The sequence below is a fragment of the Diplotaxodon limnothrissa genome, linkage group LG11, assembly GCF_057381915.1.
Source record: "Diplotaxodon limnothrissa isolate DT_005_m linkage group LG11, D_limnothrissa_male_GT1.1, whole genome shotgun sequence".
NCBI classification, from domain to species: Eukaryota; Metazoa; Chordata; class Actinopteri; order Cichliformes; family Cichlidae; genus Diplotaxodon; species Diplotaxodon limnothrissa.
The window spans coordinates 22308141-22334359 of NC_140606.1; the positions used below are offsets into that span (position 1 = coordinate 22308141).

The following is a 26219-nucleotide window of genomic DNA, read 5'->3' on the forward strand; positions in this document are numbered from 1 at the left end:
CAAAAAAGAATGCAAAAACAAAATGGTTATTTCTTGGTCATTTTCTTTTACATAATATAAGATGAGCTTTATTGTCACTCCAAGCAAAACTGGAACTGTTGGGAGCCATCGATTTAATCAAATTAAAATTTTAATCATTAGCAAAAATTTAATGTAAAGGATGATCATATGTATACATTCATTTTAAACTAGTCTAAAGTTATAGCCTTGCAATATATAAACAAATAAAGTTATTTTATAAAGATTTGGTGGAAAGTGTTATACAATCAGGTGGTATTTATAAAATTCTTATATTGTTGAGGAAAATGCAATACAATGATTGGAAACTTGACAATAAACAAATGAAGAATACAACAGTGGAGGAAATTAATACATTTTTAAAGATTTACGTCATCATCATCTGCCTCCATCTCACCCTTTACTACATCCATGAACTTTCTCTGTGGTCTTCCTCTTTTTGTTAGTGCCATCATCTCCAAACCACATATCATAGCAGGCCTCAGTATTATCTTGTAAACCTTTTAAACCTTTTCTTTCAGTCTTGCCAAAGTTACTAATGCAATCATGGATAGGTTACTTATTGCCGAGTCTGTGCTTGGTCACTGATGTGTTTTAAGAGATCAGATAGCAAACTATCTCTGTGCGCAAATGTTTGAATGCAAGACATAGCAGATTAAATTTAGATAGATAGTGTGTGTGACAATAAAGCTCAGTTGTAGAGAATTTATGCTCTAAACTGTTACTTAACCTAATTATTAAACCTATTTAAACCTAACCTAAATATTAAATCTAAATTTTTCCATATGTCGGTAAAAAATTTGGGGTCCGTTTTTAAAATACCTAATTTACCTGAACTCTACGGCGAGACGTCTCGTGAACCTTGAATTTAAGTTCAAGGGAACGGCATCAACATCAACAACAGGGTAAGACAGCCGGAAAACGCAGCCTAGAAGCGCCGTATTAAAAAAGTGAAAACGACAAATTAATCTAGTTAGAATTAATCAAGACATTACAAAAGCAATTCTGGATAAGAATTACATTTCAAATCTGCGAAAAAACACAGAAAGATTCGTTGTAAATATTTGAAGACCCCCCTATTTCCGGTAATGGTAGGCTCTGGCTTTGTGACGTTTTAAAAATTCAGCAGGCAGGGTCGGCAGTTGCTTTACTACTGAGAGAAGAAAATCCGTTGTTGTGGAGCGGAAGAAAGGCGAAGAAGAAAATCGAGGAACGTTAAACGTACACACACACGAGCGTTTAAAGCCCAGCGTTTGCGGGTCGTTTTTCTTCCTGCTTATTATTTTCCGTTTTGTTTAGCTATAATGGCTTGTGGAGCTACGTTAAAGCGGTCGATGGAGTTTGAGGCCCTCCTCAGTCCCCAGTCTCCCAAGCGGAGAAGGTGCAATCCACTACCGGGGACTTCTAGCACTCCGTCCCCTCAAAGATGCAGCCTCCGTCCCGCGGTCGACAGCCCGGCGCATTCGATGTCTCCTCCGGCTACTGGCGGCGAACACAGGCTCACTCCAGGTATGGATTTAGACCAAATTTGACGGCTTTTTCTCCCTTTCAGGGTGGGTGTCATGGGGGAGGGGGTTTGGGTGGAGTGGAATGGATAGCTAGCTACTTGAATGGGGGTTGGAGGCTAAATGTTAGCTTACCTCAGCTAACGTCAGGAAAAGGGAATGTCGTCGCTGATTTACCAGAACAGATCTCGTTACCAATCATAATGAATCAGTATAGGCACCGAAAAGTAGAAGCGACTCTGTAAGTATGGGGCTTGTGGCGTCACTGCAGCTCTCCGTTTTCGTCCTATTCTTTGCTGAGCTGGCTTACATTGGCTAAATTTGTTTTGTCCGTGAAAAAAAAAATTAGATCCAGAGTTGTTCGCTTGGCTAATTCAAATAGTCTATGGCGATAGGGGAAGTTGAATAAACATGACGCCCTTTTACAAGCTTTGCTCAGACAATCTTCAGCCGTGTTACCACGTTCAATTATTTAATATATTTCATTAAACTTTAATTCGTTTAACTAAAACTGGACTGAAAGGACTCAACAGATCTTTCTTCTTTAACCCCTGCTCGTTGGCTCTCCTGCAGACAAATGGCATCACAGCAGCAGCCACATCATTGCAGACTATTAATTAGGAGGTGCCTGGGTAATGTTCCTTAGTTTCAATGCCAGAGTGCCACAATTGTGTTGTATTGAGGTGGGGGTTACCATTATGCACCACAACCATTTCTTTTCCTCCTCAGGCATGGAGGAAGGCATTGTTCATTTCCTTTATGCCTGTACTTCACTCTCCCATTGATTTGAAAATGCAGCTCCATCCACTGTGAGTCTTGGATGGGTGTGTGGGGTGCACAAATAGGCCCAGACTAATTGCTTGTGTATATCCACTGCATCAAGTAGCCTTAATGTATGTGCCAGTCAGTGATATTTGGCAGGATGGCAGCATGACGCCTAATCAATCGGTTAATTCTGCCAAAAAAAAAAAGATTGCAAGATTAATTTAGCTCTCTAACTTGCAGAAAACCACACAATTATAAACCCCTAGATTTTTTGGATTTAAACACAAATGTGACTCAGGAGGCAGATAAAGTGTTCTTTTTTGCCTATCATTTGGCAAATACTGAACCCCAAAAACTGCTCCTGATATGTAGAAATTCAAGGCTTTTACTCCTTATTGAACAGTTTGGAACTCACTAGAAAGGTTTTAGCTATAAAACACAAAAGTAAAATTACCAGAACTGAGAAAATCAAATTCACCAGGTCACTGTTGTTGGCCCAGTTGTCTCCTCCATGAAGTAGTTTTAATAAAAAAAGGCTTAATTATTATTTTTACTTGAGTTATTAAGCAGCTGGAACACGATTTGACTTGATCATTATAGCTATTATTGCTGTTTCTTGCTGGGATTGTGTTACTTGACCTAACTACTGAGTGGGTGTGCATGTCTGTTTTCATTTTCTTTTCCTCCTTGGAACAGCAACATGGATGATGTTAAAACCGAGTGATATTCGAAAAAAGAAATATGCTATTAGTCAGGGTTGTATTCATCAGAACATTAAACCAACGCGACTCCCAGTTTGCACAGTATGCCTGCTGGGCTGCACGTTTGTCTAGTATTGTTTGAACACAACTCTTTGGAATTTAGCTTTCAGTTTTAATTTAAACACCCCAGGATTATGTCTCAGTCTGACCTAATAGAAAGTTTTGGAAACAAGTGAGCAAATACCTACATTTGCTTCCTGATTGGCTTAATATGTATGACTGATAAGAGCTAAAGCTTAATATAGAACTTCTACTTGTGTCTGCCTTTGGGTACTTTTCCTCCATTTGCTATCAGTTCCTCTTGGGTAGATACTGTAATATACTGAAATAATAATACTGAAAATAATACTGAAATACTGAAAATATGATAAGTTTATTTTGTGACCCAGAAAGATTAATAAGAATAATTTTAAAACTTAGTAGCGGCCGCCATTGCCGGAAACTGGAGTTTGGCTGGGCCGCGCTATGATTTCTGGGATATGGTGGGCCACGAAGGACACACCCAACCCATCCTTCAAATTCGGGGAAAAGGACGACGCATTTGTCGGCTGCATTCGGAGGAGTCTACGAATTTGGACAGCCTAATCGGTCTACAAATGCGTCCTCAGGAGGATGCAGTCCTTGGTTTTGGACACAGCTATAGAAAACCATCTGGGTGATAATTTGTGATAATTATATGTATAGCAAAAATGTACTGAACATTTTACTGCTTGCAGGCAGCAGCGCTTATTAGTGCAACAATAATGCAAGGTGTTTTCTATAATTCTTCTTCAATGAACTGCTGTCATCTGTCACAAATTGCTAAATTCAAAGTGTGAATGGGCTGATCATCTTGTTGCGTGTGCTATGGAACATAAATTCATGGTGCACAGCAACTTGGGATTCAATTGACTTGTGTGGAAAGGTAGGACAAGTTTAAAAATGATCAAATAAGAACTAATCTCATTGTGCAGTAAGGATAAATGCACACATTTGAGCTTCTGTTGAAAAGATTCAAGATGGAGTTTCAGCTAGCTTTCATGCTCCCGGTTTCTCATAAAAACGCAACAAAATGTTAACACTTTGGGGGACTCATGCAAAGGGACATAAATGAGGTACCATGAATTTACTTTCAGTAACACTTCCTCATGGTCAGTTCGAGCAAAGAAAACAGTTTTTTGGGTTGTTTGTTTTTTTAATGCCCTACATCAGTACTTTGTGTGGGTTACATTAGTTTATACTGAAATTGTATGTAAAATGTTGATCTAAACCTCATTGAGGTTTGGTTAGGACGCAATCTCTGACAAAGGGGTCTCTGTTGTTGCTGTTGTCTGGACTGTAAGGAAAAAATGTGCTTCATTGTACACATTATTGTATGATGAGGCTGGGGGCAGTGCATGATATTTGTCAGAGATGAGGCGAAGCTGCCCTGTTCCTCATAGATACAGGTGTTTATGGTGGTTGGCTTGCTGTGAAATGTGTTTGATCTCTGTAAATATTAGCAGAAACTAGCCAAAGAATCAGGAAGGAGTGTTTTTCGTTTTGAGGGAAGACGGGGCAGTTAAAAACAGTCTTTTTCTTCTTCTGCTGATTTGTTTATTTTGTTTTGTAATTACAGCGTGGCTGTGTTGTAAAAGAATTAGAGTTCAGGAGCTTGGCGTAATGAAGATTTTCCTGCTTTAGAGACACAAAGTCCAGATACCTGATACTAAGCTCATCTTCCCTGAAAGAGGCCTCCCATGGGAGCAGCTCTGCAAGGCTGCCTTTCTGATGTGGTGTGCTAAGCGAAAGCAGCTTTGTATTTAACGAAAGGTCAACGGTCATCCCTCCCACCCAACTCTACCCGCACATGTTTTCCAGCTAGTCAGGTTCTCTCGTGTGCAGACGAGAAGGCAAGAAAACAGGATTGGACGTTGCCAGTGGATCTTTAAGCAATTTCATTTCATACTGTAGATAGGACACCTCTTCTCCTCTGCCAGTCTGGGCTTGTACTTCTGTGAAATTCCCGAAGATGACAAATGAGCGGAGTGTTTTCTTGAGAGGCGTTACTTAAAAGGATAAACTGTGTGGCACTGTTAATTTATAGGTTGGGCAGAAAGCTTCCCAGGTCATAGTTCAAGTGATAACCATAAAAAAGAACATTTAGCATACTATTAGACAATATATCAGGGTCTTTCCTGGCTCAGAATGGGTCTTCGGGTATGACTATGCACCAAAACACAGTCTGAATGTAGTTAAGGCGCCATTGTGTTTCTGTGCAGGAGTAAACTCTGTACTGGTGTTAAATGAAGCCTATTTATCAGAGTGTCTGTACTGACCTAAATGCATAGACATAAAAGGGCTAGTATTGGTAGGAAAAAGTACCAATATGGTGATTTTATTCAATTACATTGATACACTGCTACCAAAACATGTAGGCGCTTTAAACAGATCCCCACACCATTTTCACTTACCAGAGTCACTATATCAAAACAACTTGTAGTGCAGACTATAAGAGCAAATATTAAATATTAAGAGAGAATAAATAGAGAATTTTTGCCTTTTTTTTTGTTCTTCTTTACTTGTTTTAATGTATTATAGGTTATTTTTATGCATTGTATAGACAATAAAAAAAACCACATTATCTTGGTAGTGTATTGTTTTCATTTTAACATGCTGTAGTTATATGTCGTTAAGACTTTTCACAAAGTCTGAAGTAAAGAAAATATCAAAGTTCTGGGAATATCCAAAAGCCTGATTTGTAGTACTGCACTGAGTACCCGCTGTAGTTGGGGTTGTTGTTGTTTGCATACTGTGAATTGGCGTGTCTGCCGTCACTAGGCAGCCAAGCTGTTGATGTTGGACTTGGAGCTACTAAATTTTGAACAGCACCTATGTTTTCTGAATTGCAGGGAGAAGGGGCCAACTCCATACTAGTGTTTTCAGAGCTACAAACACAAGGAAATGCATTTGTTTTTACTGGCAGAGCACTAGCCAACTATTGGCATGATGAGTGAGATAGAAGCAATGAGAGTGTATTGCATGTAACTAGTTTCTACTTAGCTAAACTCTGCCAACCAATCTCACATTGTGTTTTCTACATTATATGTGACACAAAGTGCAGCAACTTTTAAAACATGATTAACAAGAAAAATAAAGGTTTTGGATAGCTTCAAAAAATACATACAAAATACTGCTTTTGTTTTTTAACTTTACTAATTAGTGTTTTGAATGCTTTGGGTGTTGTTTTATATTAGTTGAGTAGTCTGATGTTAGAAAGTCTGATCTCTATGTTAAATGACTAGTTAATTAGTCATCAGAAACCTCCCTACCAGTAAAGCCTTGGTAATACTCTCTTATGGACATGGTTACCTGGAGACCTGATGACAGAGTAGTCATTCTTGTTAGACTTCTTTGAAGTCCACCACCTGGGGCACATGGATGTCAGTGGAGTCACAAAAAACAAACAGGCATACAGACATCTGCACAGACCCTCGTGCTTACTGTGCGATAATATTTACGTGGTTCTGACCTGAGCAGATGCTGGTGAACTCGTGGACGTGGAGAGTATAATCTTACATCACAACCTACTTCCCAACATTCGAGATATTTGAAACCTACCTCCCCTACCGCCCTTTACGGGTGGAGGGTAAAATGAAGTGAGTCAGCTTTGTTTTCTCTCCACCATGTCCATGTCTAGCCGATCTTCTGCATATTCACTGCTTAGCCCTTCAGCTTCTCTACAGTGTTGCTCTGGCTTCCGGAAGTCTCTGTGATTGATTGCTTGGTCTAGTTGTGGCAGGGTCATTGTTGCCAAGCAACCCTGTTGAGGCACTGGCAGTTGGCAAAGCTTTAAGTGACATACAGCAGGAGAGGGGTTTCACTTGTCATTTAGATGAAAAGACCAGTGATCAGTGGATACTGTATGCATACAAAGCATGCACTCAGAGGATTGTGTTCTCACTGATACTCTTAATTGATGATATTAAATGGCTAAGGTTTTTGGAGTGACTGTGGTTGAGTGGATCATCGGCTAATTGGAAGGTTGGTGGTTCAATCCCTGGCTGTTTCAGTCTGCTTGCCAGAGTATCCTTGGGCAAGGTACTAAACCCCAAGTTCAGTCTTCATATATGTTCAGTCAATGTGAATGTTAGAAAGTACTTGGATATAAAAAGTAGCACTCATATGACTGTCTGTATGAATAGGTGAATGAGTTGTGTTGTATAAAGAGCTTTGAGTGCTGAAGTAGACTAGAAAAGTGCTATATAAGAACCAGTCCATTTGAACTCTTCAACACATTTGACTTTAAGCGTCTGGCCTTGTCTTCTCACACATATTCATGCAGGCTTTGTTTGATCAAATGTCAGTTTGAGTTCCCTTTACAAGTGGAAGGTTTCCCCTAGTAAACTGGTTCGTGGAGATCTGTAGATCTACCAAGTGGCACTTGGTAGAACTCATAGTAAAGGCTAAAAAAATAATTTCAGCTATTCTTTTGGCTTCCAAGAATTAAGTTTGCCATGATAAAAATTATTAATTCTGTTTTTTCCTTTCAGCACATCCTTTACTTTTGGGCCTCCATAAAACCCTGCCAGGTTGTTGAATGTTTAGTTCATTTCACACTTTATTTTTCAGCAACTAATATAACTTGATGTTTGATTTGTCTTCAGGACAGCTTCAGCATTTTGCCGTTTCTGCAGTTTGTTGTCAAACTTCTTCAACTTCAGTGGTTTTTAAATGGCATCAAAACAGTGATCTGCTTAAACATTGTCCCACATCCCTTTTCTCTTCATACAGCTGATACGAAGCTGCAGAGCCTCTGTTGCCTGTAAGATGACATTGTTCTGTTTGCAGTGACGATGTTTTATTAGTCGCTAAACAAAAAAGTGCCTTCTAGATTGGTCTGATGGTGTTTATGCTCAGAGGGTTTAGAGGCGCGACTACATCCAACAGGAGGATGCATCTCGGAGGACAACAGTTCACCGCACAACCGTATAGAACGCAGTAAATCCTCTGGGTCTCCTCAGGTCTAAACAAGCATATTGATGAGTGGGTTGAAGTGAAAGAATGGCTTCTTACTCTATCCCCAGCCAAAATAAACAAGGCACTTTTCCTCATATAGAGATGCAGAGTGTGTCGAGACTTTATCTTATTCGACTTACAGAAAACTTTACTCTCTCTATATTCTGTTATCAGCTCAGTTTCAGGCCCCTGTGTAGATCTCACCCCACCCCGCCACTTGTTATGTGAGCATGCAGGCCATGATATTAGCTGTTTTTAACACTGGACAGCAGATTAACATAGACTTCATTCTGAGGAAAGGTGCTAGTCGATAAGTTCTTAGATACTGTACAGGAACAAAATTTACTTGTTGTGACACAACTTAAGGAAGAGATGGACATCCATGAATTAGTAGAGTGTGACACTTTTTTACCTTTCATGTCAAGGTGAACTTGAGGTATTGTGTTTGGGATTATTTTGTCCAACTAACAACCTGAAAGTGTCAGATGGTAAACCTTAAAAAGCAGCACATTTTTCTTACTTGCATTAATATACTGGTGCCAAGTAGAGCAGGGCGATATGACCAAAAATATTTATCACGATATACATTTAAAAATTTGCGATAACGATATAACTGACAATATAATTGACACCAGACAAAATACTTTACAACTCCACAACTTTATTAGTGCAAAAAAAACCCATCAATGTATTTTCACTTAAACAAGCAGCTGTTTTTTATGTGCATTAAAGTTATATAAAAATGTAACAGTGCAAATTCCTCGCTGACAGTTTAACCAAAAGGCATTTCAGTGGAAACTGGCCGACACATCCTCAGCATAACCATGTATAATATGCACAAAACTTAAAAAGAGGTTATACACACACAATACGGTAATATTATGTTTAAGCGCAGTACGTATCACTCCGCCTACGATAGCCGTAATGCTCCGACAATCCATCAAGCGGTGCTCAGCAAAGTCGTACTGAAACATTTGACAGATTTTCGAGCGCCGTGCACATAAAATCGTTTCCAGGTCAGTAAACACAACCAGAGTTCATACATAAGGCACACGGGATTATAAGGGGCTCTGTCGACTTTCAGAAAAATCAAAGGATTGATTTTAAGTGCGCCGTATTTTCCAAACAATACGGTAATACCGGCCCGCTAGCATGCGCTACCAAAAATAGTGCTTTGTTGTGTATCTGACGGATGAAAGCTAAACCAGTTCCACACCAGTGAAGCTGCAGCATTTTTACAAACCAGTTTTGGTTCATCTGTTTCATTTTACGAAGCTTACTGGAAAAACGACTTAAACTTGTTGGTTAAATCTTTGACTTTAGTTAAAAAGAAAAAGGCTGCTTTTTTTGTTTCCTTTATGGGAGATTTTGATTTAGTGAGTTAATAACCTGTTAAATTATGTGACCCCATCTTTATATTTTATTTTCACTATGTATGAAAGTTGCTAATATGTAAGAAATATCTGTTCTCTGAATCTGTAATATATTGTGCATTTTGTTTGTATGTTTATATTACTAATAAAAAAATAAAATAAAAAAAGTTTCATTTTATGATCCGCTTTCGCTCTTCTCATTCTGCGTCGCCGCAATGTGCGTATGTAAACAAAGGCACTGCGCATGCGCTTTTTACCCATATTCTATCGCGATATTTCATTTTCCTATCGTTGCCCAAAATTACACCGGTATTACCGTGAACGGTATGATATAGCCCAGCCCTAGTGCCAAGTAATATTTTTTGATAAGACTGACTTATAGATGCACAGTATATAGCTGGCCTGTTACTGTACTTATGTTTCTCTTAGGCTAAAAATGCATGACTCATGCAGCTTGTACAACAATACTAATCACTTTGTACTGCATTTTCACAAAAACTGCTAAACAGACTATAGAAGGACAATGGTTGGGTACCTTGGTAAAGAAGTGATTTCTGTTGCTGTTTAGGTCTGAGCATTTGCACTAGTTGTAACTTGGCTTCACACACTGCTATTATGGAAACTGTATGAAAGAGAAGTGAAAATGATAGTCATAAGATTTAAAAACCAAAAAAGACCTTGTTTGGCTGTGTATGTGTTACAGCTGTGTTAGTCATGTTATTAATGTCAATCTAGTGCACATCTGTTCCTTCTGTCAATATTTTAGCCTATATTGGCTAACAGAGAACACATGGAAAGTGTTTGTTTTTGTTTTTTTCTCCTGGGTTTTTTTCTTTTGTTTTTTCTTTGTTTTTTTGCTGGATTATATTAACTTTGCTTTGTGGTTGATCTTGAATTTGACAACAGAACAGATTAATGAAAATAAGCAGGGTTTTTTCCTGGAACAAATCTATGTGCGAAAAACAAAAGTTGGCTTATTCTGCTATTTAAATGTGGACATTTAAAGTTTGCATCAAATACTTCTAGATAATTTACACTGACCATCATTTCTACGATCAAATGTCTCAGTGTTGGGAGCATGTGTGAGTAAGTTTTTAATCCTGTTTTTCTTGTTTCCTGTTTGCCCCCCGCAGAGCAAATCTTCCAGAACCTCCGTCAGGAGTACAGCAGGATCCAGAGGCGGCGGCAACTGGAAGGGGCCTTCAACCAGACTGAGGCCTGTAGCTCCAGTGATGCCCCCAGCCCCAGCTCCTCTCTCAATGCTCCCAGCTCCCCACCAGGTAGGAGACGTAATAAACTTGGTTTTCTGCACCATGCATTTTTTTCCTTTTTTCCCCCCTTTCTGGTAAGCATAAAGACAAATAAATAAATAAATAAAACACACAACTGCACAACACACTCACTGCACAATTTCAAGAAAGGCAGATAAACTGTTTCCAAGTGTTGATGAGAGATGTTGACTTCTGCGTGGGGCTGGGTGACTTGCTCCGTGCTCCTGTTGTTTCATAGAAACACGCCAATTTGAAAGCATACAGGAGTCAGGGCATGAGCTTCTTTACATGTAGCCATGCATGCCAAGATACCTCAGTGTTGCAAGTGTTTGTTATATGTGGATGTTTTATAGAGGGGAAGATGGACTTAATTAATATCATTGTCAATAATATACTTTATCATTGGTGAAATAAGATAGCTTGCCAGTTTAGACAGTTTCTATCAGCGCCACGTTGATCATTGTTGATCGCCATCATCATCACCCTTTGACATAACTTTACTTCTGTCCCAAATCTAACCTGCTGCTGGTGAGTCACTCTTATCCACTAGATACGATAAAAGTTTGGGTGAACACAGAGAATACATGCATCATGGGCATATTATCCAAGTGCTGTTGACTGTAACGTATGTGTTTCAGTTGGAAATTTTTTTTTAGATTAACATTAGATTATTTAAATACATACATAATTTAAAGAGACCTGTCATGTTATTACATGGTCAGGAGGAAAAAGACCCTTGTGACTTTGCACTATACAAATACAATAAAATAGAATTAAATCTGAAGCTCATAGATCAGATTCACTAAAAGAGTTGACTTTTTCCCCTCCTCGTCTGCTTTGTGCAGCTTGATGTGGCTTCCATAAAAAAAAATTGGCCCACTGCTATTTTATGTGATGCAATGCATCAGATGTGATGGAATTACAGGCATTGTTTCAAGTTGTTCCATTCAGCAGTGGTTACATTATCAGTTTGGTGCATAAAGTAAAAAAAAAAAATAAAAAAAAAATCCCAGTGTCTGTGTGTAATCCAAGCCTCAGGGCTTTGGGTCTGTGTGCTGTGTGACTCTATGCAGGACGACCTCGTAGATCACAATGACTGCACTGTTACTAACCTGGCCTCTTTCTGTCTGCGAGGCCACTGTTTTAACCTTCATCCCCACTCTGCCATCCTCCACTGTGACTTACAAACATTTTAGTCTATCTGGCTCATAGCAGACCTCAAAGACCACTTTGTAATGAATCACCGAGCTAAAGCCGGCTCCAGTTTGAGCCTGGCAGAGACGCTGGGGAGACTCAGAAAGAGGCAGCATTAGTGTTGCATGACCCTCCTGGTCTTTCTGAGGTGAGAGAGGACACAGAGCTGTAATTCTGCAGCCAGCTGAGCAGCTATTAGCTTAGAGAGGATGTTTCTGCCCATGACTGGGTATTGCACCATAGATGTGATTCTGCCTTATTTATAGCTGATCTGATTTGTTTTGCTTTTTTCCTCAGGTGCCTCAAGGAAGGACCAGCCTTCGTTTACGCTGAGGCAGGTGAGCTACCTGTGTGAGCGCCTGCTCAAAGACCACGAGGAGAAGATCCGGGAGGAGTACGAACAGATCCTTAATACAAAACTTGCAGGTAAAAAAATCCTCCTTAATAATAAAATTGAAACAACTCTAATATGAACAGTGCCCTTTATATTCCGGGGATGATGTACAGTCAGTGTGACAAGCATTCGTCTTTAGTATTTCTCAGATTTTCACGACTAAGCGTTTACAGTGTGTAGCTTCCTGGGAGTTTAAATGTGCTATTAAATCCCAAGATGAATATTTTATAACAGCTGGAGGGAACAAAGACATAAAGAGGATATAAAATGTCTTTTGGCAACAAAAGCAAATCTGCATTCATTTGAGTATGTCTGCTTTAAAACGGTTAATTTAATAAAAAAAAAAGTGCGCTCTCTGTTTTGACTCAGGCCTGAGTGTTTGGAGGGTTTATAAACTTCCAAATTCCAGCTTGGGCTTGTTGTTGTATACAGGAAGTGAGACGATCTGCTACATATCACACATTATGTTTATTAAAAGCAGTGTTGACTGTTGCACACAAAAGTACGTTACTTCTTTTCTTCCTGTAAACGAAAACTTGTTAAGCTTGTCTTTACTTTTGCATTGCTCTGTGACATGGCCCCAGGTGCATTATCACATAGTGTGCAGCCCCTCACACTAACACAAATGCCTGTGCTAATGAGAACACACAGGGTCTTTGCTCTATCGAGGCCGAAAGCCACACAGAACAGTGTTGCAGGGGTCAGCAAACACTCTGCTTTAACGTCACTCTGGGTTCTTGGTTGCTACGTTTGTACTGGCTTGCTGTCAGTTCTAGGAAAGTGGCAATGTCATTGTTAGCAGCTATTTGTGGTCTGAGCCAAACCGTTTGTACTTTACTGATATTTTTGTCCTTCCATTGAGTATAACTCAAAGTAATGGTTATCTGCGCTGCTCTAAAGTTGACTTTTCCTCCTCCACATAACTACAGGGAGCCGATTGTAGCAGAGGTACACTGATTAAAACGGTGTCGGTGAGGTTTAGTAGTTCTACTGATGCTTTATTATGGACAGTTTTTATTAAAAGACCTGGAAATGTGATTGTGAATCAGTTTTCAGGTACTTAGCTTAATGAAAATGAAGACTCGTTCCTCCACCCATTTGATGTTTGCAGAATGTGGCACACACCCTCACCTCCATCCTCTTCTCTTTTCAGAACAATATGAATCTTTTGTAAAATTCACACAAGACCAGATAATGCGAAGATACGGAGCTCGACCTGCTAGTTGTGAGTACTGTTATCTTTATTTACTTTGTTTTTAAGTCTGTTCTCAGTTAAAAAGGACTGCCTCTCTTAAAATAACAACTATTTTGTATTTCAGATGTGTCCTGAGCTCACATCCGTGTGATCCCGGCTTCCTCTAATAAGATGGCTGCTCTTCTACTGCCTCCTTCCAGTTGATTTACATTTTATTTCCCTAACACCGCCCCCTCGTCCCTTCTCAAACTGTTTGGGTGCCATGATTTATCCACTTTTTAATCCAGAAGTTGGTTTCTTACTTCAAAATTATTGCTGCTGGCCAAACTTAGAAAAGTCTGAGAGAAAATCTGTATGAAGCCCGCTATCTTTTGTTTGTTTTGTTTGTTGTTTTTTTTTTTTTCTTTCCCCTTCTCTTTTATTTTTTTTTTAAATATGCTTTTCTGGACTTCCTCACTAAAGCAGATGTTTGTTGAATCTCTTGCCAGCGCTGTAGAAAAAGCTTATTGGCTTGTGACCGTTCTGTATAACCTTCCACCAGCTGTATCTACTGGCTCCTGCTTCTCACCTTGTCCCACTTTACTGTCCCCCCTTTCCCAACCTCCCTCCTCACAAAACTTACCCAAAATGTGGATTTTTCTCCCTTTTGAAAAAAATAAAAGTTCTGTGACTAAAACATGTTGTCTGGGTGTTTCTTTAAAGCTCCATATTTATATTAATGTGCACATTAAGCCACAACATCTCATCATAAGGTCAGTAATAGTTGCTCTTTTGTGACATGTTGACCATAAAATATGCTATTTTTTTTTTTTTGTATCATCTCAAATGTATTTCTTTGCACACCTAAATGAATAAACTTTGAGTAAAATTATGTTGAACATCATTTTAACCTAAAACAGGTTATTGGAAATTATCATCCTGAAGAATACTGCTGGGTTTTTTTTGTTTTTTAATCTACGGTTTGGCTTGTCTTCCAAAAACAAAACAAGGGTTATAATTAAATGTAGATAAACGACTAAATTTGAATTTTATTGCTTTTGCTTTTGAATTTTCTGACATTTTGTACAGAAAAATACAGATGAGCTGTGATTAATGGAGTATAATTGATGAATTTAGCAAAAGAGATTCATCCATGCATAATAATAATAATAAAACCTATTTATGTTGAAATCTCGGAGCTGATGACTTGTTCAAATGGGAACTGTATGGCCATTAAGACTTGTTCACAACTGGTGTCTTATCTACTGTAATCGTTGATTCTAAAAATAATCCCGTCTATTAGCCTTATTTGCGTGCTGTAGCACCCCCCTGTGGTAGATTGGGAGAACTACAACCTCAATATTAAAGCGGGTCTCTGACCTGAGTGAAGTTTATTGACACTGATCAGTTTGAATGAGCCACGCTTCTACTCAAGAGTATTTTCTTTTATATGTGTGGTTGGACGCTGGGGTGGTTGTATAGTGTTGGTCGGGATTAGGCCACGGCTCCTTGGGACGAAGCACTACCGTGTCTGTGACGTCACTGACCACAGGTGTGGTACGAGGGGAACAGGTAGGCTGTTTGTGCGCGGTTTGGAAACTTGGGATTTGTGGGGGAAAAAAACACAGCTGTGCTGTACCTGGGAAGAAGAAGGGGAGCATCGGGGTTTGTTTATGTCGCGTAGGAAGAAGGAAGCTTCCTGCAGGAAAAAAGCAATGAAAGGCCTATAATTATCAACAAGGGCTTAAGCGTTTTCTTTCAGTCTCTTAGGGAGGGTCAGTCTGAAGAAGGCAGCTCTGCGGGTCGCCCGAAAGCATGGCCGGACTAAGATAAACAGGGGGAGAAAAAACCCACAAAACATTGCTGTAGGTTACTGTTTAACTCCAGTTCTCACCGATCAGCTCTTTCATTCAGGACTTGGAGTCCTTTGATTTAGTTTGGAGAAGTCGGTATTTGTCTCTTTGGCACCGCCTGGAGCCATCTTCTCTCTTCCTGTTGAAGGTTAAGGTGAGTTAGACAAAGTTCGTGATGATCAATTTATTTTATGTATTTATTTTACGCAGCTATCCAAGAAGATACGAGCGCGAATGTAATCCAAAGCCTCTTAATGCCGACAGTCACCGAGCCCTAAAAATCAGACTTCGCCCAGAAAACAGGAAATGCTACAGCACCCGGTAACCCTGCACTGTTACTGTGCTGTGAGATCAGTTGTAGGTCAAAATGTAGGCAACACGGAAGGAAGTGCCATAAAATAACATTATTAATAATAATAAATTAGAATCTCAGCCTATAGTCTTAAAAGTTAGTTTAATGCTTACAGTAACCTTCAGTGTATTTCATGTAGTTGAACTGCACGATTAAAGACGACACCCAGCTTCAGGCCAGCTCTTGTAAACAAGGCTGAAATAATCAGCTGAAACATAACTGATCTAAGTAAAACATTTCTTTAGTCAATTTTCTTGCGCACAACCCGGAGGAGGCTTTATTGAATATTGGATGTTTACTTGTTCTGGGACATGACTGAGAGTCAGCTGCCTTCACAAAACGATGTGTTTGTTTTGGTTCCTTTTTCAAAACCTGTTAAGTGTCGTCTCCCGAAAAACTTCCGGATATAAGGAGAAAAAATAAACCTAAATATTCCTCAATAATCGGAGCGAAACTGAAACAAGAAACTAGACCTTTAAAACTAAATGAAATCTAAAGAAGTCTGAGGGGGGGAAAGAGAAGAGAATTATAATAATTGTTGGTGTCAGAGGAAAATAGGATCGGCTACTGGGTGTAAACAAAAATAAAAATGCAAAATGAAAGCATGGATCCATCTGGCCTTGTGTCAACGATTCAGCCTGCTGGTGGATTAATGGTGTGAGGGATCTTTTCTTGGCAATATGGGCTAAACTCGCAGAGGCAGGTGTTTCTAGCTCTGTGTGACAAAGAATTCAGGTAGTTATGAAAGCAAAAGAGAATCTAACAGAACGTGGCTGTCAAGACATAAATAGATGTGAAATGATCACATACTATTTATTAAATTAATTTCCATCCACATTTTAAAAGCTTAAAAAGCAGCTCCCGCTTCCAGTAGTACTCAAATTTCTTTTACACTAACTTAGAATTCACTTTTAACTCAGGGCTGGAGCAGTGATGGCGGACGATGACCTGGAGCAGCAGGAGCCGTTTCCTGTGGAAACGGATGAGAGGCAGCCGGGGGATGAAGAGGAGCAACCAGATGGTGTCTTGGAGATGGGATGTTTTGAGAAGTTCCACCGTCTTGTCTCCAAATGGATGCTCCCAGAACACTTGCGCGAAAAGTACCTGGAACGTGCCAACTGCTTTCCACCCCCCATCTTCATCATCGTCATCAGTATTGCAGAGGTAGTTCTGCATATGCACACACTGATACTGTACAGGCACTAGGACAGTGATTTTGGTTTACATTAGTATTAAATACATTCAGGGTAACTGTTAATAGTACTGTTTTGTTGTTCTTTTGTTCTTAACTTATTTACTGTACAGTTCTTTGGTCCTGTGCTGGCTTTTTAAAAGTACTTTATAAATAAAGTTGGATTGAATTGGATAGGATAGCAGATATTAATGAGAAATTATTTGTGTCTTATTTGACTGTTTGTATATCTTTGAAAATGTGTGTTTTCACAAAGATGAAGCCTTAAACTGAGAAGCTTTGTTGGGCATTTCTTTCTTTCCATGTCTTTCAACATCTGCACTGCCTCCTCTGAATGTCCAGATTCATCAAGTCATTGTTATCAGTGAAAACAGCGGTAGCTTCAGGTTACACTGAGCTTCACTGCTGGAAGAAGCTTTTCCACAGAAAGCCAGTGTGTCTTTCATTCAGATTCAGTTAAATAAAAAACATCCAGTGGAATTTGGTAGCTCATCAGTTGATTTACTCTGACCTCAAAGAGTTATTTATGATGTACATTATTAAGTCAAGGTTACAGGGAGTGTATTTAAAATCGCCTCTATGTTAAACACACATCACTGTAAGCTCTCATAGTGCCAATGTGAGCTCCTCTTTCTGGCCTTGTTGCCAGAACTTTATGGCTTCTGCCATTTTGGTTTTTTGGAGCGGGAAGTGATCATATTTAGACAAGAGGGTGGAGTGCTAACCTGGGAGCTAACGCCACCGAGCTTGTTTACATACCAGCCTCAATTTCCGGGGCTGAAAATTAAAGAGCCACAAAGTGCCAAGAGGAAGACTTCCTCTACTTGGCCACATGTAACAAAGCTCCCATGTTAAAATGCCCAACTTTCATGTTTACAGCCTGGTCTGTGCAGATACTGTCCCCCGTCACAACAACACTAGAGGTGGTGAATTTCAGTATAACTCGCCTATCTGGATACTGGAGTTAGGCGTGTTGGTACTTTGATTGGCAGCTGTAGCTGAGTGGTGTTTGTTAGGATTCACCTTTGCTCCTTGAAGTCACTTAACTGGATCTCTTCACTTTTTTAGTGTCCTTTGGAGTATTTTTAAAGGCTTAGTTGTATGTGGCTTGCTGTGCAGTATAGATTGTCTGTTTATGCTTCAGTTTCTGTGAGCACATCAGGGCTTGTGAGATAACCAAGTCAGTTTTCTACTTGGTTATATTGTAATGTGAGAGCTGGTGTGAAGCCTGTTGCCTCTGTTTGCATGTTGCCTTGTTCAAACTTAGGAATGAACAGCTCTCTTTGTGGCTCACAGATGTTCAGTGTTGCTGCATTTGAATGCCCATGGATACTTTCTCAGCGTGTTGTTGCTTTATACTCATAGAGATATAACCATGTAGACTCTTTGTATCATCAGACTGGGAGGAGTTTTGAGGTCAAGTTAGTGGGAAACATGTCTCAGTAAAGCAAGCCTCAACATCTGTATGTCTAATTCCCTCATCCTTTTGTTTTGTTTTTTCACAGCTATTTTAGATTTAGCTTGACCCTGATATCTTTTCTACAGTGTTTTAGACTCTCATACTTCATGTCTAATGTTTTGTATCCACCCTATTTCATTCATCAGCTGGCTGTATTTATCTACTATGCTGTGTGGAAGCCACAGAAACAGTGGGTGACCCTGGATGAAGGCATCTGGAACAGCCCTTTAACCTACAAGCCTGAATGCCGGAACGAGGCATGGCGCTTTATCTCCTACATGTTTGTCCACGCCGGGTAAGCATGGGTAGAGCTTTTAAATATGTTAATTACACGAGTGAGGCTCTAATCAGTGCAAAACCCCCCAGAAAAACATTTTTAAAAAATGTGGATAAAACCCACTCACGGGTGGTAATTAAACCCAGCGGTCACTTTTGAGATTGCAGGTTTTGCCTAAAGCATCCTGTCTTGTGTTTTTTAACGTTGAGCTTTTAGCTGCAGCAGTAGCCCTTCAAAATTACTCACCACAGTGGTGAGTAATTTTTCATAAAGATGGATAACTAATATTATCCCAGCTGCCATGGGTCGAGAATGGGGGCACACCCTGGACAGATCAAAGGTTTATTACAAGGATAGCACAGAGAGAGGCAGACAGTCACACCTCCCACACCTACAACCAATTTCATTTTGAGCCGCCCCCCCCCCCAAAGAGGAAACCAGTGCAGGCACATGGATAGCATGCAAACTCAAGTTGAGCTTCAGGTCATGTTAAAGAGTTGCATGGAATCTTGGTAGTAATTGTCTGGCATGGCTGTAAAACCACTGCAAATGTACTGGATGCAGCAAGAAAGAAGTCATTAGTGCATAAGCTGCAGAAAGACCGGAAAACCAAACATCATGACTCCACAGGAAAGCTATTAGCAAAGAGGAACAACAGTCTAACCAAGTCTGACTGAAAAAAACAAACCCTAAGGTTTAAGGCGGGTGATATTCTGTAACAAAAACCTCTGAAAAGACCAAAAGCAACAATGAAGTGTATGCTGTGTGTAGACAAAATCATATAGAGCTTATTGCCACGGACACTCTTATTGTCCAAAACTATTAAAAATACTTACCTGAGGTGTGTTGTTGCCCTGGCTTTTTCCCCCCCATGAATAAACGCACTGTATATTGCTTTGAATCTGGCCTGCAAACTGCTTTAGTATCCTTCTGGAACAATGTGCAGAAACAAACAAACCAAGTTTAGTCTCTTAAAGTAACATTTGTGGAACTGATTTACTAATAAAACCAGTTTAAACAGGCTTAACACTTCAGAATGAGCGATCTAAAAAAGAACTGTCTGTGTTCATGCTATTTTGTCCATCATGCTGTCCTGCATCTCAATGGCCAAGAACTTATTGCCTACTTTGTATTTTCTAGTGTGCAGCACATTTTGGGCAACCTGTTGATGCAACTGGTGGTAGGAATCGCACTGGAGCTGGTGCACAAAGGATTTGAAGTGGGGATGGTTTATCTTTCTGGTGTTCTTGCAGGTGAGAATTACCTTTTTTCTTTCACTTAACAGCCTCAAAACAGAGAACCACCTGCTGGTGGAATACTGAAAGAGGATAGAGGACACACAAAGTGCCATGATGGTTTGGTCTGGCTTTAAATTGGATTGCTGCTATGTCCCTGAGGCTAATCTGGGACTATCGTCCAGTTATAATCGTACAAGTCTGATGTTATCTGCCCAGATGTGACTCTTAATCCAGGTATAGGTCCTTAATCTTGATATATGATGTCCAATCAGGGATATTCTCCACTTCACAAACTTGTGTGGAATAGTCGTTGCAATGGCAGGGCCAAGCCAAAGCATCACGATGTCTACTTTCCTAGGCAGTATGGCAGAGACGGCTCTGTCCATGACCCCAGTCCTCTGGGACTCTAACTACCAGATGTCAGCAAGCCTCCCTTCCTGAGACTCAGCCTTTCTGAAGTTAATTTTCCTGTTCATGTTTGTGTTTGAGTGTTAAAGCTGTGCATGTTTCTCCCTTAGGGTCTCTGGCCAGTTCCATTTTTGACCCTCTCAGTGCCTTGGTGGGGGCTTCTGGGGGTGTTTATGCCCTACTCGGTGGTTACTTCATGAACGCTGTGGTGGTAAGTTCATCAGCAGTTCATCAGGAAATCTGTATTTTCTTTTCATGTGACAATGCAATATGGTGTAGGTAGTAAAGAGACATGATCTACAGGTTAGTCTTGTAGGTAAAGACTAGAAATTGAAGTAGTAATGTTGAATTTTGTCAGTGCATATGCCCCACAGGTTGGGTGTCAGAAGAGAAAGAAGAATTTGGGAATAAGTTGGGTGAAGAGATTTAAGTCAGAGCGGTAGATATTGGTGATTGGATCAGGCTTGATTAGATACATAGCTGAAGGGAAAAGAGCTGAAGTGTTCATAGATGTGGTATCAAGGACAGAAATGCAGAAAAACAGATCGTGGTGGATTTTGCAAAAAGGATGGAAATGGTTGTGGTGAATACCTACTGCAAAAAAACAACAACATATGAGTGGAGGAAGGTGCACACAGGTGGACTGTATCTTAAGCAGAAGGTGCAATCTGAAAAAGAGGAAGTAGTGTCAGGGGGAGAATCTAACTAGAGATGGCACGATACCACTTTTTTATGTCCGATACCGATATCATAAATTTGGATATCTGCCGATACCGATATGAATCCGATATAGTGTTTTTTAATCAACAAAACTGTTTTTTTTTTAATATCTTGCTGCATTTTGTATAAGTTCATACTCAAGTTTAAAACAACAACTACACTAAAGCTATTCTGTTATACCTGTATGCAAAAAAAAATATTTCATAGTTCAGCAATACTGATCAATCTAATAAACTCAAACCTACACCATCCTCCCTATTCTGGTATTTTAAAGAGTACTTAGCATAAATATTAAGCAACCTAACTAATAGGGTTCCAACTCCCAGCAACAACAAAAATAAATAAAAAATAGGGAACCACCCCTCACGCTCCACCTCATGATGCTTAATCGCCGTAATCAACCTTAATTTGATGCAGTGTGAAAAAAAATGCACAGAAATCAATTATTTTTCAAGAATAATTAAATAGATTCAACATCTTTCTTCAACAAAATTGCAGACTGCACAGATGGTACCTTCCCAAAGGAAAAAGTACTATAGCTTACTAGGGTATATATATTAGACTTAATAGTCACTATATACAGTAATTGACTTCTATTCATTTTACATCAAATTAAAACTTTGGGTGTCAAATAATTATTGATTAAAAGCTCGACATTTTAAATGAGAATAAGAAAGAAAAGTATGTCTTTGTGCCCCCTTTTCCCTGTTAATGCCCTATCGGCCCCCCTGGCTAAACTTTGCTAGATCCGCCCCTGCACAGTTACCAGCCGTCAGCTACGTAGAAAAAGATCCTCGAGTAGAAAGTAATATTAAATAAATTCTAACAACAGCTGATCAAGCTTAAACGTGCTGCTGTTGTTCAGCCGCTGGTTTCCTCTTTCTGGTGCAAAGTGGGCCAAAAACAAACAAGAGAAACGGACTCGCGACAGAAAAGCCGATCAGCTGATCGTTAAGCAGTTTCATGATTGAAGTAGCAGCAAGAAGAGGCAGTTGCTCCATATATCGTTTGTTAAGCTTAACGCAGGAATGCTTTACAAACATTCAGAGATGGACTTACACACTTGCTTTACTTCTCTCGGGGATAACTTTGTCGGAGATGAAATGCCGGGTTGCTAGCGAAGCTCCACATGCTATCCAGACCACTGACAGGTCCCGCATGCCACAGCCGCTCTATCACGTGATGCATACTGCTCCGACGTGCTAACGTTCGGAGGCGAGTTATGGCGTGTTGCAAGTTTTGTGAGGTGCTTTCGTGATATTTAATGGATCGGATTACATTTTTTATTTTTCTCCGATATCCGATCCAGTAATTTACGTCAGTATCGGACCGATACCGATACGTAATATCGGATCGGTCCATCTCTAAATCTAACTGGGCAACATTGGATGGTAGTCTATAGGATGACTTTGGAAATCAACGAGAGGAAGTGAGTGATGTGTTCATAGCAATAGTTCGCACAGCTTGTTTAATTAAAGGGGAACTATTCTGTTCTTTTCCTTTTCCATGATTTTGTTGTTGGATGCAGTGGTAGTAACTTTACATAGTGAACAGTGTAAATTCTTTTTAGCCCTACATTGGGCCTTAGGACAGTCCCTTAGTTCATCCCCTCTTTGAAACAAGCCATTTTAGGTTCAGTCCTTTTAAGGCAGCTTTCTTATCACTGGCTGACCTCTGCAAACAGAGCGTTTGTGCTAGCTACTGACAGCCACTGCTGTCTGCCTGAAATGACCACATTCAAGTTATCAGCTTTCATTTTACATCATACAAAGTGGTCATGATGAAACGGAGCATTTAGAGCTCTGGGAATGCTTTTGGCTCATAAGGATTATTTGTACATGTGCTGACCTCATTAGGTGAATTTTTATTTGATATTAGTAATTAAATTTTTTATGACCAAAAATAGAGAAAAACAAAATAGCTGTACATTTACATTTCTGATCATCCAATGCCCCTTTTACTTACAAATATATGGCAGATGTAAATTACTGTGTTAAGTTTAAATCTAAGTATTGATCTGGTGTTTGCTTCAATCTACAGAATTTCAGAGAGATGATTCCTCTCCTTGGAGTGTTTCGTATCCTCTTCATTGTGGTCTTTGGTAGGTTCTCCTAGCTGTGTTTTGGCCTGTTTGTGTTTTTGTACCTGAGGAAATTACCTTCAGAAACATTTGATTTAAAACTGTTTGCTTTTTCCCAGTTGGTTTAGATTTCGGGTTTGCCTTCTACAGAAGATTTGTCAAATATGAAGATGGTTTACAGGTATGATTTTGCTGCTGCTGTGCAAAAGCCATAAACAAACAGGGCCTTTTGTTAATCTCCTCTGACACAGAAGATGCCTCAAGACAGATCCAGCTAAGTCAGCTAACCTCCCCCAGCAGCAAGCTTGTTTTGTGATAGCATTACTTCCTTGTGGCTACAGACGAGCTCAGTAGCTCTTGCTGAAACTTGATTATTCATGCCGATACGCGCTCCTCTGTGCAAAACATGCCAAAGCTTTCCACACAACCAGAACACAACCTTTTTATTTGGTTATTAAACTGGTCTTGCAAGTTTTCTGAGTCGCTTTCCAGTGGGGGTGGGGGGCAGTAGCGTGACTACATTGTAAATAGAGTGAAAGACTAAATGTCGTCTTTTCTCTTAGGTGTCCTTTGTTGCTCACTTTGGAGGAATTGTGGCAGGGATGACCGTCGGCTACGTCTTCTTCAGTGCTTACAATGAGAAGCTACTCAAAGATCCACGTTTCTGGATTTGTATAGTGGGCTACACAATCTTTGTTCTCTTTGCTGTGTTCTTCAACATCTTCCTTTCTCCAGCCCCGTAGGAGCATGAAGCTGCACTCAGGTCCTGTTTTAAACTCTAAAATTCTTGTGTCACTCAGGAAGCAGATTTTTACTGATTTGTTGTAGAGAACAGTTACTTTTTAGGGACCCGAACATTGATTTGTTGGGTTTTTAGCCTTCTTTTTTTTTTTTTTTTACTTTGAGCTCTCTTTAGGGCTGAATTTGTGTGAAATGGCTCCTCCTGCTGTTTATGTGTAGTGTTGCTTTAAGGCTATGCAGATGAAAATGTGCCCATTGAAGCATTCATTTTGAACATGATGGGGCAGTTATGTATGACTTAATTAACATATGTGGTTTACTTTTTCCTTGTGTGCTTTGTTTTGACTTTCTGTATTTTCCACTGTGTTCTTTTTATTTGGATCATCGAGGACTGCCATTGATCCACTGTTCATAGAAAAGTTTCTTACACTGCTTAAAAACACTATGCACTAGAAGAAAACATCATATTAACATCTGACATCACATTTTAAGAGTTTTTATACGTGACAGCCATAACTATATGTTTACACTGATGTAATGACTGGAAGAACAGGGTGAGTGTCCTTAATGCGTTTTCTTTAGCTATGAAGCCGCTTTACTATCAAGCATGTTATTTTAGAAATGTACTTTTTTTTTAAACAAAAAATATTTTTTGTTATTGAAACTGTAAATTATCTAAGATTGTGTGTAAACTATGACAAAAAGACCTTCTACACTGTGTTTTCATAAACAAGTCACATTTGTAAATATTTTTTTCACATTAAATATGGAACTTCTGAAGATTTATTTTGTGTTCCACTTGGTTAAACCTGGTTTTGATCAGGTCCGCTGGTGGTATGCATTTACATATTCTGCTCTCTGTGTTCCAGATGTTGTTGTTGTGGGGTAGAGTCACCATCCCTCCTTAATAGCACCATAGCCTGGGTCAGATATAGATACAGCCAGTAGGTTATCTACTAATAAGTGATCTGATTTAAACGTTTCTGGGTAATAAAGTGTTGGAATTAATCTCCCATTTATGTGCAGATGCGTGATCAAAATTATGGTTTTTAGAGAATCATTTCTGAAAAGTTCTCCCTTTGACATATTGGAGATGTACTGAAGTTTCTCCTCAATAAATTAAACGAGATCAGTCTCATACAGCAGCAACCCCACCAAGAACAGTTACAAATATGACCAGCAGAGGACGCACTGTGCCACACTACTCAGTAATGTCTAAAAAACAGGATAGAAACAAATATACAGGCAGCTCCAGGAAACAGCTGCTTATATGGCAACTAATCTGCATCTGTACAGACAGTAAGTAAAAAACAGGTTTAATAAAAATAATAATAAATTAAAAAAAAAAGCTTAATCTTCATTTGATAATTAAAGCTAAGCACAGAGTGAAAAATCCAGTCAGAAACATCACAAAACACAGACATGAGCTACACTAGATGTAAACATTTTGTCAGTACCACCTCCAGTGGGAAACCTATTTTATTTCAGGCCAAAGTCAGCAAAGTATGTTTTGGCCCAATGCAGGCACGCCCATTCTTACCTAATGCACTAATATGTGTGATGCTAATATGTTTTTGTTGCAGTTTTGATAGAAATAAATGCAGAAACGGGGGGGAAAAGTTTGAAAAAAATAAGCCCAAATAAAATTAAAAGTATAAATATTGCATTACTTTAGTGTTTTTTAAAGCTCTGCTACATGTGGAGAAGTTGCATTAAGACAGATCAGGGACTAATATTGCTAAATCTCACCTGATTGTTGCGGTTAAATGTAATGTGTAGAAATAAGCACATCTGGGAAATTAGCACACTGACAACATCGATGTGCAATTCAGAAAACTGCTGAAGTTTAGAGTTGCCGGTCTCAGGTTCGCCTGCTGCTCATGTTACCACTGATGTTTCTTAGTTAGAGGAAAGCAGTCTGATTTATCCCTCAGTCATGCGACGATGCTGGGGCAGAGGGCTCAGGTTGGTTTTGTGCAATATTTTTGATACTCTGCTTACATTTGGCACTCTATATGAATCTGTGCCAGCACTCTTATGTTTAAAGAAATTAAAGACTCATTTAAAAAAACAAAAACCCACAGCATCCTCGATCCACCTACTGACATCGAGCATCCGAAAGACGAAGAGGATGGTGAGACAGATTTTCCTATGGAAGTGGAATGAATATGCACCAGCTCTAAAACCCCCCAGAGGAAGTTCCAGCCTCTCAGCTTCACTCTGCCACGATGACTGATAGTAATTCAATAACAGAGAGACATTAACCAAGTAAAAGCAAAGAAAATCTGCTGAATTAGTCCAAACGTCAACATTTCCAAGGATAAAATGTCACATTTGGAGAAAATGGACAGCAAAGATGATTTCAAATATATGGCAGATGTGATCTCTGGACAGGTCGTAACCCTCTTCAGCAAATCATCATATGCTTGAAATCATCTTTGGAAATGCAGCTTTCTGCAAACGTGAT

General features: G+C 39.5%; 2 protein-coding genes across 2 annotated transcripts; both read left to right on the forward strand.

Annotated features, from left to right (window-relative positions):
- Positions 1–1178: 1178 nt before the first annotated feature.
- akirin1 (akirin 1) lies at positions 1179–13811 on the forward strand. Its single transcript, XM_085365360.1, has 5 exons — positions 1179–1527; positions 10533–10679; positions 12162–12290; positions 13412–13483; positions 13578–13811. Exons 1-5 carry the CDS (start codon positions 1323–1325, stop codon positions 13586–13588), a joined length of 564 nt encoding a protein of 187 aa, XP_085221486.1. The 5' UTR covers positions 1179–1322; the 3' UTR covers positions 13589–13811.
- A 1105-nt stretch (positions 13812–14916) lies between these two features.
- Positions 14917–23808, forward strand: rhbdl2 (rhomboid, veinlet-like 2 (Drosophila)). The gene is made up of 8 exons (XM_085365361.1): positions 14917–15004; positions 16558–16801; positions 18435–18583; positions 19706–19818; positions 20322–20422; positions 22972–23032; positions 23131–23192; positions 23575–23808. Exons 2-8 carry the CDS (start codon positions 16571–16573, stop codon positions 23752–23754), a joined length of 897 nt encoding a protein of 298 aa, XP_085221487.1. The 5' UTR covers positions 14917–15004; positions 16558–16570; the 3' UTR covers positions 23755–23808.
- Positions 23809–26219: the final 2411 nt, after the last annotated feature.

Bases quoted from the DNA above. Each gene is read 5' to 3' on its own strand.
- akirin1 (XM_085365360.1), top strand. From the start codon at position 1,323: ATGGCTTGTGGAGCTACGTTAAAGCGGTCGATGGAGTTTGAGGCCCTC. The intron at 10,680-12,161 runs GTAGGAGACGTA...TTTTTTCCTCAG, and splicing joins TGCTCCCAGCTCCCCACCAG to GTGCCTCAAGGAAGGACCAG. The intron at 12,291-13,411 runs GTAAAAAAATCC...TTCTCTTTTCAG, and splicing joins CCTTAATACAAAACTTGCAG to AACAATATGAATCTTTTGTA.
- rhbdl2 (XM_085365361.1), top strand. From the start codon at position 16,571: ATGGCGGACGATGACCTGGAGCAGCAGGAGCCGTTTCCTGTGGAAACG. The intron at 20,423-22,971 runs GTAAGTTCATCA...TTCAATCTACAG, and splicing joins ACTTCATGAACGCTGTGGTG to AATTTCAGAGAGATGATTCC. The intron at 23,033-23,130 runs GTAGGTTCTCCT...GCTTTTTCCCAG, and splicing joins CCTCTTCATTGTGGTCTTTG to TTGGTTTAGATTTCGGGTTT.